This window comes from Phaenicophaeus curvirostris, chromosome 4 (assembly GCF_032191515.1).
Source record: "Phaenicophaeus curvirostris isolate KB17595 chromosome 4, BPBGC_Pcur_1.0, whole genome shotgun sequence".
Classification (NCBI taxonomy): Eukaryota; Metazoa; Chordata; class Aves; order Cuculiformes; family Cuculidae; genus Phaenicophaeus; species Phaenicophaeus curvirostris.
The window spans coordinates 15537756-15557000 of NC_091395.1; the positions used below are offsets into that span (position 1 = coordinate 15537756).

A 19245-nucleotide genomic window follows, 5' to 3' on the forward strand; every position below is an offset into this window, starting at 1 on the left:
ATTTAAAGCATCTAACCTGGGAGTCATCAGTGCTCAGACAGGAAGGTTTAGGTATGAGCAGTCTGTCAGCCTTTGTCTGAGCACAGGGTATATTTTTTAGTGCAGCTCTTCTAGGAAATAATGAAAAGGAGCTTAAAAAATTATTTGGAGCCTTGGAAATAAATTTATGTGAAAGGTCTAACTCCAAAATTTGCAAGCAGAAGTGACCTGAAATTGAGATGATGGCTATGGGGAGGGTTCAGAGCAGTTGTTTTGCCTGGAGGTAAGAAGGCAGTTGTTGTTAGTCATCACCTAAAGAAGATCTTCAGCTTTCCTTTATAAAACTTATGCGTATGAGTGGCTGCTCTGCCCAGTTTGCATGGACGGTGTTTATGCCCACAAATAAACTCCTTCCAAGCACAAATCTGTAATTTACATGTACAGATAGCCAGTCATGAGCACTATCTAAATACAAGAATGGGTACTTGTTTGTGTTCATTATATATTCATTAGTGTATGCAACTGTATGCTTGTCCTGGGGACAAAAATAAAATAAGTGAGGCAGCATTTGTAGAAGTTCATCCATTTTCAGAGAAATAAAGGTGCTCTCAGAAAGCAACAAAGTGCTTCTTGCATGCATCTTCAAATATATACTTTCCTCAAAACGTGTGCTGTCTGCGGAAAATACTACCTTGGAATCGTGTTATGGAACTAAGTTTGTGCAATTTGAGCAAGTTGGAATGTAGAGAAAACTAGGTATTACCATGGTTGTTTTGGGTTTGTTATTTGCTTGTTGGCCAGTTGCCAGTATTTTTCAGCCTGAAGTGAAGCATTTCTTGCGTCAGATGTGAGCTGCTCTAGTGTTTTGTGTAGTCCTGTTGCATAATTTGGGGATGATGTGGTTACTTCTTGATTGTTTTCACTAATATTCTACTAAACATTTTTCTTGTGGCTGCTGGCAGATTTTGAAATGAGTGACATTCAAGAATAATAATCATCTGGACTTGGTTTTTTTTGTGTGTTTTCTTTGGTTGTTGTTTTGCATGCTTTTGCTTGTGTGTGATCAAAACATTTGGCATGTGTATAGTAAGGGTGTGTATACGTTGTTGGTGACCTTCCTGTCACTTCTTCCTTGATAATCACAGAAAAACCTCTCCTTCCTGACAACTAGTAAGAATCCCATGAATTAATCCAACATCTGTAGTAATATTTTTCCAAGAAAATTTGAATATTCAAATCCAAAGTAATTTCATACTCAGTATTTCACTTCTTTCTGAACAGGTCAGCACATGATTTTAGAAATCTGCTCTGACAATTCTAGAATAGTTTGGGTTGGAAGGGACCTTAAAGATCATCCATTCACCTGCGCTGGTCATGGACAGGGACACTTTACACTAGATCAGGTTGCTTAATGCCTCTTCCAGCCTGGCCTTGGACACTTCCAAGGATGGGGCATCCATGACTTCTCTAGGCAACCTGGTCCAGTGCCTCACCATCCTCATAGAAAAAGAATATAAAATCTTCCTAATATCTAATCTATATCACCCCTCTTTCAGCTTAAGACTGTTACCCCTTGTCTTTTTGCTCTCCTTTTGCTCTCTCAGCCTGTCCTCATATGGGAGGTGCTTCAGCCCTCTGATCATCTTTATGGCCTCCTCTGGACTCGCTGTAACAGATCCGTGTCCTTCCTGTGCTGAGGACTCCAGAGCTGGATTCAGTAATCCAGGTGAAGTCTTATGAGAGCAGAGTAGAGGGTGCAGAATCATCTCCCTGGACCTATCTAAACCATACTTTGATGTTGAAGACTATCAGTAAACTTAAAGAGTAAACTTATTCTGGAAATTCTGCACTAACTGTTCTAAAATGACCTGAACAATTCTCTCATTTTATAAATAATAATTATAACTCCATTCTGCCAGGAAGACTAAGTCTATATTCCACTGTCTTTACTAATGGGCTTTTGCCATCTTGTTTTAGACACGAAATCGTTTTGAAGGAACAAGGTCAGAGGTAGAGGAGCTCATGAACAAGATCAGAAGAAATCCTCAGGAGCATAAAAGAGCAAATCACTTCACGATGGAAGGCTATCTTTATGTACAGGAAAAAAGTAAGGTGTATTTTTGTATTCCGATAGTGCTCATATTGCATATACAAGCAAGTCTTATTTCTAGAGGTAGCATGAAGACATAAAGAATTTGTAGTTTATTAAATAGTCATCTGAGTAAATGTTCAGAGTCTCTAGTGGCTCACTAAAGACCATGAAAGTGGGACAGTTCTTAGCAAAGGTGACTGAATTTGAGCAAGTTATATTTCACCAAAGGATATATTTCACGTTATATTTTTAGTCCTTTCCTAATGACCTCCCCTAGAACTGTCAAATATTTGTTGTCATACATCAACATGAGTTGTAAAATTAGCCTTTGAATATTGAGCTAGTTTATTATGATGAAATTAACTGCTATTTCCTTGGTTCGGTGTTATTCTTTCCTTAAATAGTTGTGATCATAGGGTCAAATAAAGTAGATGATGTATTACGTTGCTAGTGTTGAAAATCATGCTGTGAAGGTGCATGTCAGTTAAATCATATCCTGTCAGTACTTTGAACAATTATAAATCTTCCTTACTGTAGTGAAAAAGCTGGATAAGATGCAGGGCTCTCACCGCTCAAGGAATGACCACAAAGTAATTTATTTTTGTTTTTATTTTAAAAAAACATTTTTCATAAATCATGTGTTACACATGCACAGTCATAGAAAATCTGTTTGCTTATTCTAACGAGATATTTTACTCATGATATTTAATCAATTACTTTTGAAGTAGAGACTTCTGTAAAATGTTTCACAAATCGAAGGCTCTGCAACATTCCTCATGGAAGCATTGGTTATTACAGTGTTAAGAAATAAGTTTTAAGAGAACTGGCAGTAAAAATTAAGAAAAATTGTTGTTCTCTGAGATCAGTTTGCTGTTCTTGGTCATCATGAGCTTTAAAATTCAGAAGAGGTGGCTATGCCTGAGGCTGAGCTGGGGAGCAGCAGGGCAGTAAGACCTTCTGAGTTAGGAGCAGTGAAATTGTCAGCTTGAACTGCTCATGACTGTTTTCCCTGAAGCTCTGGGGCAGGGTCCTTCAAAAGAGAAGATTCCTTTATGGGACTTTCTTTAAAGAAAAAAGTAAATGAATAGAATTGAGGAGCTGCAGAGGGTCAGAATCCAAATTTTAACAGGTAATGTTATGATGCAGCTATCAATGATACTGTATGAGGTAGACTGGGCTCTTAAATATGTGTTTTCTCCATAGGTTGTGCACTGATAAATGGTTGGGAGTGAGTTTTAGTGTCCAAAAATGTGATTAGACCTTAAGCAGTCCATAACATAGAGATTGTAAAATGTTAATTGCAATAATTTGCAGTTATTTAGCTCCAGGTTACCAAATGCAAAACTAGGTTTCCATGTTCTGCTTAAGTAAAGTTTCCAAAGGATATTTATGTTATAAGGAAAAATTATTTTGTCTATAATAGTGAGACAAAGATACATTAATAATTCTTTCCATTTGTCATTAAGCATAAAGGTGCCATGCTACATATATGTCTCTTTATAATAGTAAGTTAAGTAAGTTAACTTTTGCATTACTTTGTATAGTGGTTTTAGTTCATACCCTTGTTTTAAATACTGCATTATTAGGAAATAAGTAGGACTCTTAATTAACATTTTGGAAAGCAGGAGAAGAAAACACACAAATTGGGAAAAGTTTAATGCTTCCATTTTACATAGGGCCTGCTCCCTTTGGTTCCAGTTGGGTGAAGCATTATTGCACGTATAGGAAAGAGGCAAAGAAGTTCACCATGATCCCATTTGAACACAGATCAGGAGGAAAAGTTGTAAGTATGTTTTTATATTCTACTCTTGTACTTCCCCTTTATCAAGATCAGAGGATATGTCAGATAAGATGTGTCAAGTACTTTGCCGCTCTACCTCCTTGCTCCTTTTTCTTCTTGCCTCATGCAATTCAGTCGGTCATTTAAGGACATTAACCTAAAGAAATGGATGGATTAATAGATAAGAATTCTGCAGACTCTTCAAATGCTTAATTTTAGGAGATCAGAGAACACAGTACAGATAATATGCAGTGTTTGACCATTTAGAATCTAGTTTATCCATAAGGCATTTAACTTCTTAAAGTATAAATTGGGAAAATATAATAGACTTAGAAATGTCTTCTTTATGTGCTGCAGTCAGATTTTTCTTTCAGAGAGGTAAATACTAGCAGAGGGACTAGAAAAGATGATTTTAATAGGAATATGATTTGTACTGACAATTGAATGTAATTTCAGATATTTTTGATAGCATCTGAAATATTCAAGACCCAAGACTGTTGATCTTTTAAAGGGCTTTAATTCCTATTGAAATAGTTGGGAATTGAGGGCTCTCAGCACTTTCAAAGATGACACATTAAATGAATGCATTAATATGGATGAAATGCATTTTGTTGCAAGGAAAAAGGATATCCAAAGCTGGGAAAAAAAATGCTTGAGTCAATATTCTTGTAAATGCAGCACCCTGCCCTATCTTCAATTTTGGTTACAAAATCACGTTGTTGGAATTTTATCAGGGTGTTAGATCCCATTAGTTTGAGTAGAGGGGAGATTGCTTCCATAGTTGTGGAGGGCTGTGTATATTTACAAATATATTGAATTTGGAAGAATCTTTCAAAGGATCTGAAAATCCCGCCATACTGAAATTTAGCGACATTTGGCTTCCTTAATCATTTCAGTACTTTTCTGAAATTTTATCTTGGTTTACTCTAATTATAATGAGCCATTTTAGTTAATGTAGTATGTTTGTAAGCATTCAGGATTCTAAACCACTTATGAAGCCATTTTTGCTGTATTAAAAGATCTCCCATTTTGAAACCCGCAATGAAATTACTCTTTTGGTGACAACCTGCTGTGTCTGGACATATTGAATAAGACAAGAAATAACTAAAATGTACAGTTAATCCTGATGAAATCTGGTACAACTCATACAGCATTCACAGATGAATTTTTTTAATATCTGAATATTTAAGGGTAAAATGTGGTCCTAGTGTTGATTCGTCTTGAAGAAAGGACTGATTCTGTAAAACAGATTGTAGATAGTGAAGAACACTTATTTTGTTCTAGTTACTGTAGCAATAGCCTTTACTATGGAAATAACTTTGTCTGATATAAAATGGGAGAAGTCTTTTGCACAATATGTGCAAAATTCTTATAGCAAAATATATTTGTTAGTTTAAATTACTGTGGTATTGTGTCATACTGTACCAGCTGAACTGGACTCCATATTTTTGCATTTTTGTCCTGTAAATGACCATGGAATTCATGTGCTGTTGTGCAAAGATCTGAAGAGCATCTGTGAGCAATTCTCTCCAGGCTGAGTTGGGGTTGTTCTGCCTGAAGAAGAGAAGACTCCAAGGAGACCTTAAAGCAACCTCCCAGTACCTGAAGGGGCTACAAAAAAGCTGGGGACGGAGTGTTTACAAAGGCTTGTAGTGATAGGACGAGGGGCAATGGGTATAAACTGGAGAGGGGAAGATTTAAACTAGACATAAGGAGGAACTTCTTCACTATGAGAATGGTGAGGCACTGGAATGGGATGCCTTGGGAAGTTGTTAATGCCTCATCCCTGGAGGTGTTCAAGGCTGGGTTGGATGGGGCCTTGGGCAGCCTGATCTAATGGGAGGTGTCCCTGCCTATGGGATCTTTAAGATCCCTTTCAACCCAAACCGTTCTATGATTATTTTGCAAGTGTCAGTTTTCAGTGTAGCTTTTGCTGTTATTTTAATGTAAATTTAGCTTACGTGGTGTGTATAGCTGTCTTACTGAAGCTTGCAATTACTGGGCCTAACATAAAATTTTTCTTTCCCCAGGGTGATGAGGAACTCTTCGTCCTTACATACTGTACCAAAAGAAACACAGATACTATAGACAGGCGATTCTGCTTTGACTTAGAAGCTTCAGACAGGTAAGCTTGTGAAACACACTATAAAGAACTCTTGTAAGTAGTAGTTAATATCACTGCAATGCACGTGCGCAGTCTCAGGTCAGAGGCTCTGCTGAGCTTGCATGGCCAGTCAGACTGGCCTGCCTCAGGCATACCCATTTCTGTAACAGGCAGTGGGTAAAGGGATGCGAAACTACTCCTGCATCCAAAGACTTCCAACTCGTGGCAAATGGCAAGATACCCATTTACAGCTCAGGTGGTATTTGTTGCAAGTCTATCGCATGGTTTGAACTTGATATTTTTAATTTGAGGGGGATGTGGCTTAACTCTTCTAACATTGTGTCCCAGCAGCAGGAGAAAGAGTAGAGATTTAAGGTCATGACATCAGCTCCTCTTGGGTCATTGTAATGGTCAATATGAAGAACAGATTTCAAACTGAGTCTGATAAAGTTCCTAGGAAAGTACTGTGAGAAATGTCAGTCTCCCCTGTGCCATCTCCACTCAGCAGGGTAACTGGAGTTGAACAGAGATGGGTGGAGAGCAGTGTTTGCTTGATCCTGCAAAACACTTTTTTATTCTCTTTTCTGGGAAAAATGGGAAAAATCTAATCCATCTTTTTGTCCAGATATAATAGACACGACTGATCCATTGTGACCTTGATATCAGACATTTTTCTTTTAATAATATACGTGTGTAGTACTGAGATGTTCCCATGGAGATTAGTTCTGTGCTGCAGGCCATTAGCTTGTTTCCTTGGTATCAGTTCAGGGCACACTTATCCCTCAGCTTGTGTGAGTTAAAAAATAACATACAGATTGACAGCTGGCTGTGGAGTTTTCTTTGTTCCTTTACTGTAGAATGAGGCAAGACTAAAATTATAGGAAGGATTTTTCAGTAGCAAACGTTCAGCCTTGTGCGTGACTTGAGCGTAGTTTGGAGCTAGTTGAATACTTATGGGATTTTCTATTAAAAAGAAAAATGAGATGATTATTTTTTCTTTAAACTGATACTTAAGACTATAAGCTTTGAGGGTGCTAGGATCCTGGCTCAATCTCTGTAAAGTGAAGTCTTTTCTGTTTCTTGAACTACATCATGTTTAGTCGGAGGTTACTAGTGATAAATGTAGAGAAATTTAAATCTTAAAGAGGTAATGGAGGTCCTTTGGGGTAAGAAACAGACTTTCTATTGATGAAGAATTATCCTTCTGTAGTATTAATTAGTGTTTAATTTTACCAGTATGGGACATGGAGGAGGGAAGGCTTTTTCTCCTTCGACTTTAATTTGAAGACAAATAAATGATACTGCAAGCACCATATACTGTTTGACGTATTACCTCTAGGTCATACTCTTATGACAGCCTCAGAGTTATAATTTTAGTGAAAAGAAAGTTTGCCCTGAATAGAAGTAACTAATTTGGTTTTAGCTTTAACTAGTAAAAAAAGAGTAGACAAGGAAAGAAAACAAATCAGCACATGAGTTTCTTTGATTAATTTAGCTGATTACTTAGTGTATTTTTTTTCTACTGAGTGATTATGTTTGTGTGTTTCTGGTGGTTGCAGTTCTGCACTGATAGCAGACCAGTTTGCACTGAATAAAGCTGTTGTGGCTTGAGAAGCTGCTTTGCTTACTGTTACTACTAATACCAATATTAGCTTATTTTACTCATTAAGGTTATTAGTTGCAGAAATTAAGGCAAAGCTTCCCTCACCCACTCTAAGAGCTCAATGTCTGTCCCTGAGAGTAGTAAAGAGATTCCATTTTTATGGCTTAGTAATCTCCTTGCTTTAATCAAAAGAGAACGACTTGCTAGATTGTTGCCATTTTCCAAAGTTCTAGTTAGGTCTTCTGACTTGAAATTGGATTGCTAGGGATTGTGTGCAAGCCTTGTCCTTGCACGTTGTCTGAGAAGACATTTTGAGCAAGAGGTATTTGTACTTACAGAGTTTTATGCTGAAATTAAATTGTGTGATTTGGTAAAATTTATGACAAGGTGAAAACAAATTAGAAATATTTCTAGTTGTCAAAATACGAAGAAAGTGCATAGACTGTTACAATTTTAAGTAAAAGTGGGATTTGTGCTGTTTTTCTCTGTGCTGTTGTTCTTAGATAACTTTTTCCCCTATAGCTATTTTGCTACTTGAAGACAGATTTAATAAAAAAGAGAGAGAGAGGGAAAGCATGTTATGAATTAGTTCTTTATCTCTATCCATCTCAAAGTAATGAGATGTACAAATTTGCCAGAAGTATTGGCAGGCTGAATATAATGATTTCTTTTAATTGGCAGAAAAACAATTACCCAAATAACCTGTTCTGCTTTTGACTCTTTTTTGCTTTGTACACTATGCCGAACTGCACAATCACTCTTTTCGGTTTCCTATTACATAAACACAAAAGTAGATTTATGTTAATCTCTGTTCACTAATGCCTGTGTCCCTCAGTTGTCCATCCTTGTGTTTTAGGAAGGTTACAGTTGTGGAGTTTTGTAATGAGATAGTTCATTAAGACTTGGTTATATTTACTGGGAAACTATAGTTGTCAGTGCTCTTAAGCTGCAGATGATGCACTAAACAAGTTGACAAAAGCCATTTTTGATGTAATGACACAGCAATGCAAGAGTAAGTTTATGTAGAATTCACGAAACTCAGTAACACCCAGGAAGTGTTGGAATCAACAAGCCACCAACAATGAACTATTTCAAATAAATAGTGGCAGATTACATTCACTTCCCTTTTTCCTCTGTATCGCCTACTGTGTGTATCAGTTCTATACCTCTTATTTTAAAGATGAGCGGTGTTCAGTGATTAAAAGTCTTTTAAGACAATAGGCTTTTTCTTGTAGTTGGAAGTAGGATTTGACAAGGCAGTAATTTAGTTGCTGATAAATATGCTTGCTCTCTATGGCTGGTACTTTTGCAGGCCTGGAGTTCCTGTGACCATGCAGGCATTTTCTGAGGAGGACAGGAGGTTGTGGATGGAAGCCCTGGATGGAAAAGAAGCTGTAAGTGTCCTTTTTTTTTTTTTTTTTTTAGTGTTTGTGTATAACGTAGTGGAGAAATTCTCTCACCCCTCACTCTCTGATCCCATTTATACTTCAATACACTGGGATTATGTAGTTTGCAAATGATAGGTTCAATGAAGGAAGAATAAAAGTGAAATAAAACTCAGGAGATATGGGTAACTCAGTAAAGCTCAGCGTAAACTGTTAATAGTGCTATGAGGTACTTTTCTCATTGTAATGACTACTTTGATTTTTATAAATAGTTTCCTATCACAATGATGATATTGGTATTCTAGAAAATGTTTATTGTAAGAATATCCACTTAGCCTTATGTGGACATACTGCATTCCAGTGACAAGACTTACCTGAGTTAGTTATATGTGGTATTATTATTTTCTTTTTAAACTAGAAGAAAAAAAGAAATCTAGGTCAATGGGAACAAGGTTATACTTGAATTTGCCTTATTTCTGGTTCGCATCAGGAAATGGGTCTGAACTCCAGAATTAAAACACACTACAGGTTACTCTTAAAATCCTGAATATTATATTGGTCTTGTGAACAAAAGAGTTCTGGGATTTTCTTGTCTATGACATAATCATATGTCTGTCACCGGTAGCTGGCTACTGGGGATTACGACAGTAGGTTTTATTGACATCATTGTTGTAAAAATCTTGTTTTGTCTGCATAGGTGTTTATTACCATCACATGTTGTCTGAGCTGAACTCCCCAATAAGATTACAACTTCTGGGAATGCTAAGCTGCAACATAATTCCCAGGATTCCTCAAAGCAGTTTATAGTGATTTGAATGAACTTCAACTGTGGGAAATTAACCTTTGCAGAAACCAAGGAAGGTGTAGCACATAGCCACTGAAATTAACTGTGATTTATAGCTAACATTGTTCTGCTTCCCAAGGAACTAAATTTGTTGAGAATATTTTAAAAAATTTACTCCTTAAAAAGTGCAATTATTTGCTTTCTGAGGGCACACGTAGCTCCAGTCCTAGTGTTAGTGCTGCCATAGTTGGAGGTGGCATATTCTAGCTGCAGAAAGCTGGGCATCAAGATTTGGGGTGTCCTGTTTATGGTTTCATACAATTCTTTAAAATAATTTGTCTTTTTACTCTTTTTGTGTTAGCTGTTCATCAATTCAAACAGAGCAAATGCAAAACGAGAGGGAAGTAAGTATTTGAATTAATATTAAAGCTATTTTTTGTTAACACTTTACAACTGAGAAAGGCAAAGGTCAATTTTTTTCCTGTGTATCCAATGTCAATAAAAATATATATTTTTTAATCTTGAATTCTGAATATACTTTTGTGGATTTTGTAATTAATGGGTTTTTGCAGTAATGCAGTTTAGAACGCACGGAAGGAATGTAAGATTGGCCATAAGCTAGAGAAACAGTCTGATTCCTTTTGCCACTTCATGCTTGAAATTGACTCAAAAAAGAGTTAATTTGTATGTGAATGCATCACAATTTCTTAATCCAGATTGTGTGTACACATCTGCTAGAATGCATAAGTATGGTTTTAAAAGCAATCACAGCTGAACATATAAAGGTCAGCAAAAAAACTGAACGCATGTATTTAAAATGTAAAATAAAATATAGAAGTAGAAGGGAGAGATCTTGGTGTTATCATCAGAAGTTATTCCACGGATTTTTATTTTCGTGGTGTGAGACCAGGTGTCTGGGGGAAGGGCAGTTTTGCAATATATGTTTTTAAATGAGGTTTTGATGTGAAGAAAAAGAGTAAGATAGGAACAAGAAAGATCTCAGCTGTTGTCCTATTAATGCATCTGGTTTTATGTAGCCAGATCATTAACTGCTGTGAAATGATACACATGTCCCGTATCTTTAGTGTGGGAATTTCCTTGGCTTAGGGTAGGACTCAATAAAAGCCCTGCTGTTGATGATTATGGTTTTTTTCATCATAAGTACTTCCTTATCCCATTTGGTTAACTCTCTCAGATGTTGTCGATGTTGCAGTAAGTATTGTTAAGCACCATTTTGCATCTGCCAACACATGTACCTAATCAGAGATCCCATTCTTCAAAGGCTACTGCTGTGAACAAACTCAGTGAAGCCCCTGCCACTAGAATGAGCCTTTACTTGGGCTACGCAGGGTTGTGAAGGAGGAAAGGGGAATTTGTCCAGAAAAAGTGATGAAGTATTCCTCTTCCAGAATATTTACAGTTTTGGCAGAGAAGTACTAGCTATGTGATTAAGTACAGCCTCATTTTTCAATGAAAGATGTAATGGTGCTTTAAACCTTCTCAAACCTATTTTTTTCATTGTAGGTGCACAATTGGATAAGATAGGGTTCACTGTCATCAAAAAGTGCATCAGCGCTGTTGAAACACGAGGTAACGATCAATGCAATCTGTTTGTAGAGGGGATGGAGGAGCTGGTCTGCTCTTTAAAGGTGGTTTGTGTATTTGAACCTCCTGTAGATCTCTGGGAAAGACAATCTGGTAGATTCTCCACTGATTACACTGACCAGGGCAGGATTTTCCTTCTGTCCAGTCCCAGCCTTTTATATACGTATTTTCTTCAAGAAAAGTGTTTTCAGGAAGTGCTCAGAAGACGTTTAATAGCACCTTTCTTGACAAAGGAAGCCAATGTTTGTATGCAATAGCTGAGAAGAAAACTTGCATTCTTGCACTCTTGCTTTGCTTTTGGAACAAAATAATTAATTTTAGCATTCCACTTATGGACTTTGAATGGAAGCTTTCTTTTTAGTCACTTAAGACAGAAGAAAAGGGGTGTTGGTTGACAACCGACTGAATATGAGCCAGCAGTGTGCCCAGGTGGCCAAGAAGGCCAATGGCATCTTGGCTTGTATCAGAAACGGCGTGACCAGCAGGTCCAGGGAGGTTATCCTCCCTCTGTACTCGGCACTGGTGAGACCGCTCCTCGAATCCTGTGTTCAGTTCTGGGCCCCTCACCATAAGAAGGATGTTGAGGCTCTGGAGAGAATCCAGAGAAGAGCAACAAAGCTGGTGAAAGGGCTGGAGAACAGGCCTTATGAGGAGCGGCTGAGAGAGCTGGGGTTGTTTAGCCTGGAGAAGAGGAGGCTGAGGGGAGACCTCATTGCTCTCTACAACTACCTGAAAGGAGGTTGTAGAGAGGAGGGAGCTGGCCTCTTCTCCCAAGTGACAGGGGACAGGACAAGAGGGAATGGCCTCAAGCTCTGCCAGGGGAGGTTTAGGCTAGACGTTAGGAAAAAATTCTTTACAGAAAGGGTCATTGGGCACTGGAACAGGCTGCCCAGGGAGGTGGTTGAGTCACCTTCCCTGGAGGTGTTTAAGGCACGGGTGGATGAGGTGCTGAGGGATATGGTTTAGTGTTTGATGGGAACGGTTGGACTCGATGATCCGGTGGGTCTCTTCCAACCTGCTTATTCTGTGATTCTGTGATTCTGTGAAAAGGACCTGAGAAGGCAAGTCAATAACAAAAAGCATTGAAGTACTTCTGGTGGAGTTTGTCTCCAGCCAGAGACAACGATGCTGTCAGGCTTACTGTCCAAACTTTGGAGGCAGAAGAGAAAGGTCAGCATGCAGACAGTATTCAGGGGGTATTTGGGATTATGACTGTGGAGAGGCTCTGTCTCATGGGTGCTCCATAACTTAGTCACTGTATTATATTAGCTTTTGGTACTGCTGCCACGTGAGGAGACTACGGTCCTCGTATGGGTGAGCTGAAATGTGAGATGACCGACTGGTCTGAGTCTCACTGCATCGTATCTGGCATTGCATGGAGACCTGCATTTTGGTTGTGCTTTTTTGAAAAAAGAGGTGAAGAGATGAAAATGGGTAATTGGTTACATCATGTTTCTTAGTTTGCTAAAAGAGATGTTGAAATTTCTCTCTGTGAATTTTACTTTTTCTCCTAAATTGTTGACCTTCCTTCACATACCAAAGGGGATATTTACAATTTTTCAGGAATTGTATCTTTTTTCCTAGAGATATACCATTGCATGGGGCAGAATCTTTCTGACTTCCTTTGTATCATGGTACATCTTAAATAAGACAGCTGAACAGAAAAGTGTGTTGGTCACGCTTCTTCAGTGCAGGGCTTAGTTAAAAGCAGTGTCTTCCATACATGCGCTTACTATATAGTATTATTAGTATGAGTGAGTGAGCAGCCTTTGTGATATTGAGAATTTAGCATTTAAATGGCAAGAAGTATCCAAAATCCTCTTTCTCTTGGAGTTTTTTGTATTGTCCCTGTCTAGTGCATTGAAGATGTTATACCAGATTAGACCATATTCTATCTGGTGTTATTTTGGTTCATTCTGGCTTTTTTTGAGTATTTTTCTAATAAGTTTTACCTGCCCCATAACTTCAAAAATTTTGGCATTTACAATCTGAATATTTCAGCGAGGAAACACTGCAAATAAAGTTAGCATCCTACCAATAAGTTGCCTCCACTGCAAAAACCTGCTTTAGGACAGAATGGATCTTCTCTCTCTGCTAGACAATGCAGATTTTATGAAAAGGGTAGCATGTGGTCATGTAATGAGAAGCTGGTTTTGTTCTGCAGCACAGTGACTGGTTACCTTACAGTACCTTATGAATCATGCTTATTGTAAGTAGTGTGGAGGACACTGCAGTTTGGTTTATTATCTCTTAAGTGCGTTCAAATAGTTTCCTTCAGGAAGTCTTTTTTTTTATCACTCTCTAATAACCTGCAAGGAAAGTGAAACGAGCATCATTGTAGAAAAATGTTTGAACACTTTCGTCATGAAGTGGCTGTTTGGAAAAAATTGTTAGATATGGGGTTTCTTCTCATGGCTGAGGGGGAGATAGGTTAAACTGAGTGGTGGTTCAAGTCCACTCTGTGCCTTGATTTAGAGGCATGTAAGAAGGTGCAAAATATATGTGTAACCCCACCTAATATTATTGTTCAAGACAGATGATAACATTGAATAGATTGGAAGCAACCATAGTTGGATCTGCCCTGGAGCATACTTGGAAGAGAATTAAACTTAGCAATGTTAGCTTCAGTTATTCCTGTCTTTGGAGGCTTTGTGGCTTCACTGTCCCTTGTACACAGCCTTTGTAAGATCTGCAGTCAGTAGAATGCTTTGCGGTAATTACTGCGAATGAAAATGCCTTTTATCTATTAATTTTGGGTTTGGGGGGAGTACTTAAAAAAAAAAACAAACCAGTATTCAATAAATACTTATTTTCCAAGGGTATCAAGAATGGGTTTAGGTGAAGTGCTGCCTTCCAGGAACTCAACAATCCATCTAGCCCTGTTTCAATGAACTTGATTTGTCTATTACGTTTCAAGCAGTTGATGATTTTCTGTTTACTGATTCTAAACTTAATGTCAACTACATTAGGGAAAAAGGAAAAAAAAACCCAACAAACCCTGGCTTCGTCTATAAGACTAACCGAAGCATTCCTAAAGGATCGGTTCTATTTTCTGCAAAACCTTTTGCTGATGTCTGCTGAGGGAAACCAGCGGTGGGCCAGGAGAACATCCAGTTGTATACCTCAGAACGGTTTGGCCAAATAGTTGAATTATCAAGAAAATCCATCTTTCAGGCTGCAGATTTTATACCTATACTTCTTCTTAAAACAATTTTTACTTGATTATTTTACTTCAATGATCAAAAGCAAGTTATGTTCAGCAGAAGAAAACAGGACAGATGCCTCTTCAGAGACTGTGCTTGTGTGCCATGTTTTTATCTCTTTTAATCATAATGGGTGTGAGGTTGGCGTGGGTGGAAAGAGAGGACAGTCTAGTGTGGGTGGAAACTGAGAATAGTCTTGTCATGTCATAGCAGAAAAAGTCTGGTATTCTGAGAGAAAAGCATAATAGGGATACTGAACATAAACTTGTCAATGGCTGGGTAATTTTTCCTCTGTTCCCTTTTATAAAGACAAGAAGGAAGTTATTTGCTCTGCTTGAATAGAAGAGTCAAAGGCAGTGTCTTAGTTAAAACGCATGTAACTTCTAATTCTGCATTGCCTTATAAGACATTGACTATGCTTTACCTGGCAGGAGACACTGAGGCATGAAGATATGCAGCCTCTCTCTGAGGCACTGAGCAGGATGCTGGTTGGATGTGCACCCGTGTTTTGTCTCTGAGAAAGCATTTTGGGCTTCTGTTTGGTGTATTTTAATTGTAATTCTATAATAATAACAATGAGGTAAAAGTTTACAGAAACATCAAAATGCTCTTTGCTCTGGTAGTAGAGACTCTCTGTATGTTTTTGTGTGTAAGTAGTTGGTTGTACCTTCTGTGGGGATGTGGTGGGTAAGTGTTTGCCAGAGCAGTGTTTGTCTTGACTTTAGAACTACCGGAGCTGCTAATCTGAGCTGCAGAGAGAGATGGCAGCATTGAGCTGTCTGTCCAGCCTGTCTGCTCATGAGATGGATAGAAGATGGTGAGGAGGAAGCAGAAAACCTTTTCATGTAACAAAAAAAAAAAAAAAAAAATCTGGCATTACCTTGAATTTAGAGTGTCACTTGTATGGCTGTTTCTGTACTGTGGAGTTTGATGTAAAAAATTATATTTGCAGCTATATTACTAGTGTGTTGTCAGCCATGTGTACAATGCCAGCCACAAGGTAAATTTGCCTACATACCTTGCTCACAGTAGTATAAATTACTTTTTTTTACTTACAATACTTTATTTTTCTAAGCATGTTTCATGAGTTGTGTACTTGGGCCGAATTCCGGTATCGGGGAGCCAAACGTCGTGAGATAACGTGAATATGAAGGAAATTGTTTGCGGGGCTTTATTGCTCAAAGTTGCCAATAGTGACTGGTTGAGCCGGCAGACACAGTGTCTGAACCCTTCAGCATTTTAGCTATTCCTTGCAGTGAGTCATCTCGTCAATTGTGTTCTGTAAATGCCAAGCATTATCAGTCTTGGATGTGCTGAAGATCTGAAATGTGCAGATTAAATCAGAAATAGTACTGTTTCAAACCAGGTTTATATAGTTTAAGTATAACGTACCTTAAAGGTATGTTCAAAGATATCATTTAAAACTCTGCTGAAATATTACTTCCTCTTTGCACTTCTTGATGTCTGTTAGCAATTAGCTGTGCTTTATTCAGGTTGATGAATTTGAAACTGATCAATTATCTGATAATTGCTATCACAGACTCATGATTATTGCTGGAGGATTGTCTTAGTTTCAATACTACCATAATTTCAGAGACTTTAGCATATCATATCTATTTTAATATTGAGCAGTAGTTCCGGTGGTTTGACCTTAATTTTTAAGCCCGTAAACGTATGTTTGGTGTCAGCACAGTTTGGTTCCCCCTAGTTTTAATGTTAGAAGCACAGGAAGTCACGAAACAATTTCTCAGATAAGCAAAACCTGAGCTGTATTTGACTGTGACAGTATTTCTTCAGCTTTTTAGCTTCTTTCATACGATGCAGAAGGCTTGTTCTGTGGTACTAAAAGTAGCGGAGAACACTATGAAAAAAGTGTGGTGCATTTTGGTAGACCATTAAAGAGCTTGGTGTTACTTTTATACCAGTTTTTTTTCCTGGACATCTCTGAGTAATTTGAATTGAAAAATAATTGCTGCTCTTGGGACAGTTTCTTTGTGCATCCATGCTGGGAGTCAATCAAGGACTGTGTTTAGGGATTTTCAGTGCTGGGAGTCTTTAAGTGCTCTATAACATGCTATCACGCTGTTGTTCTGGGTGTCATCGGAGAACTTACTTGGTTGGGTTGATAACTTCATATTTGAGGAAGAGTAGTATTATGGCTATGTAGCTCTTTTTTTGTGGTTTGTTCTTTTCTTCACAGCTTTACAGCAAGGGTACTCTGAAGGTCTGGTTTTGATGACCACCAGTGAAATAAGGGAGATCTGCCTTATTGTATTAATATGAGTCAGCTCTGAACATGACATCTAGCTTAAGACTCAGCATCATTACAGTGGTGCCTGCATCCCGGGGAAAGGAAAGGGCCAGCTTCGCCCAGATGGAGCATACAAGAGAAGTAGCAGCTGTAGCTGTAGCCCATCAGCTCCCTGCTGGGACAGAAGATATAACAGGGGGTAGTTCAGCAGGCTCTCAAAGATCTGGAATGGGTGAGGACACTGCAGACTGTGTGAGGAAGAGGAGGGGCTGAGAGAAGAAGGCAAAGACATAGAGCAGGGCTAGGCAGGAGGAGGAGGTAAAATATGTGAAGTTCTCTCCACTGTGTCGAGAGTTATTGCTGTGTGTTATGGTTGACAGTAATTCATTGAAAGTCTAATGATTTTTACATGCTTCATCTAATATTTATTTGGAACAAACATTTTTCTCATATGACTGGTTTTAATTTTCCTTTCTGGCTTGGAATGGTTTGATATTGAAACCGGGGATTCTCCACAAGTCTTCTTTTGTTGAAGGATGTTTTGAATAAGAATACCACATAATCTGTTATTTGAAGATATTTCCTTGAAGTAGAAACACAGGTATTTTGTGGTGTTTCTATGCTTCCAGGCCAGTGTGAATTTGGAGGTAGAGTATGGTGGTGTTTGTAGATGGCTTCTTATTATGTGGCCTCTCAAACGTCTGTGTTAGCTTCAGGACTGTAGCATTTTACCTCCCACTATATGGGCTCTGAAACAATGCAGCAGACAAAGGCTTAGCTTATTTTGTCCTCTTCTTTCCCTGCCCCTTATTTCCCTCTTCTTTTCCATCAATTTATATTCAGTTTCACCTCCCTGGAGATAAAACTGAGTGTGATAAATGAAGGCTAAAGCAGGGGAAGAAAGGGGATAGAGAAGTGAATGTTTGTTAGGAGGTGGAAGGGCACAGAGGAGCGACAGGAAAGTGGTCTGGTATCTACATGAAATGAGAGTAGGGGACTGAAAATACTATGCCAATTATGGCTACTCTATTCATCCCAAGCAAAACCAAAAGTAGCAATTTAAGTAACTTGCGGTGATGCCTCTGGATGTAATTAGCATAAGGGCCACAGTGGGTTGGAATGAGGCCTCGTATCTTAAATGAAAAGCATTTACGAACTTGAAAAAGCATTGGTTTTGAGGACTGGGAATAGGCTCAAGGTTTTCTTTATTTTATCCAGAACCTTTCTGTCATCCGCATATTTAGAAAAAAGCAAAATTACATTTATTAAAGAAATCCTAATTTAGCATTTGTTGGTTCAGTTCTTGTGTTGTTAGGATGTAGATGATGATATATCCAAAATGTCATTTAAAAAATCTAAAAAACAGCCAGTAATTCTTTTTAAGCAAAGATTTGTCTGTGTTTGCTTCTACTCCCAGTTTGAAGTGGAATTGAGTTACATGAAACCTTCATCAAAACATAACATGGATTTACCTTAAAAACACAGAAGAACAAAAGGATTCTTGCAGCACTTTATTTATAATGTTCTCATGTGACTGTGTTAATTCTATGTAGTCTATGTGTCTTTGAGGAAAATTTATTCCCTGGGGGAAAGTTGTAATGCTAAAATTGACTGCGGTTAATCTGCCTCTTCTTTTTTTTTCTTTTCTCCCTTTGCATAACAGGTATAAATGACCAAGGATTGTACAGAGTTGTGGGGGTGAGTTCAAAGGTCCAGAGACTTCTGAGTTTGTTGATGGGTATGCCTCTATTTTACAATAATTTTTTCAATATTTTATTTCATGTTGTTTTACTGAGAATGTTTGGTTTTAAAGGCATCTCCTTGGATTTATACTTTATATGTTTGCTTTAATCTATGCAAATAATCCCCATGTAATTGTAAGTTTCACTGGTTTAGTAAGACCATGATTAGTTGGTAGGAATAAACTAAGCTAACTCCTGTGGGACACACAGGAGCAAACCATGGGCTTTGTGCAAGGTTGATGTGACTGTGATTAAAGCAGTCTAAATTAAATGGTCTGATCAGAACATTCAAAGTACTGAATTCAAGAAAGCTTGAAGCTTGTTGCTTTGTTGTTTGAAGTTTCCACCTTCCTTCTCCCTGTGTAAGATGTACAGGAATACACGCCCAGGCGTGTCATAAGTTGATTGCTGTGCAAAGTAAGACATTTAGTTTAAGCCTGCTGGCAAGGAGCACTTTGGTTTAAGACGAGGAATATGATATATGTATTAATAATAACTACGTGCCAAGGCGGGAGACAGATGGAGAAAGGATTTGTTTTTATAAACTTAGTAGTATAGCTCTTATGTGGGTAACATCTTAAACTCTCTTATACCTAGTTAGCCATGTGGAGCTTTTTAGATTTTTTGATTCATAAAAATGTTCTCAGAAACTTTTTGCCCCCTTTTCTTCCTGGAAAATTTCATGCATCTTTAATCCCAGTAACTGTAGTTGTCTTG

General features: G+C 38.1%; 1 protein-coding gene across 3 annotated transcripts in view; it reads left to right on the plus strand.

Moving 5' to 3' along the window:
* ARHGAP10 (Rho GTPase activating protein 10) overlaps positions 1-19245 on the plus strand; it is a 150336-nt gene that overhangs the window by 69021 nt on the left and 62070 nt on the right. For all 3 annotated transcript variants that reach the window (XM_069855330.1, XM_069855332.1, XM_069855331.1), the window contains exons 8-14: positions 1957-2086; positions 3748-3854; positions 5882-5976; positions 8871-8952; positions 10089-10131; positions 11252-11317; positions 18450-18524. In XM_069855330.1, coding sequence (XP_069711431.1) covers positions 1957-2086; positions 3748-3854; positions 5882-5976; positions 8871-8952; positions 10089-10131; positions 11252-11317; positions 18450-18524 — 598 coding nt within the window. The remainder of the gene's footprint in view (positions 1-1956; positions 2087-3747; positions 3855-5881; positions 5977-8870; positions 8953-10088; positions 10132-11251; positions 11318-18449; positions 18525-19245) is intronic.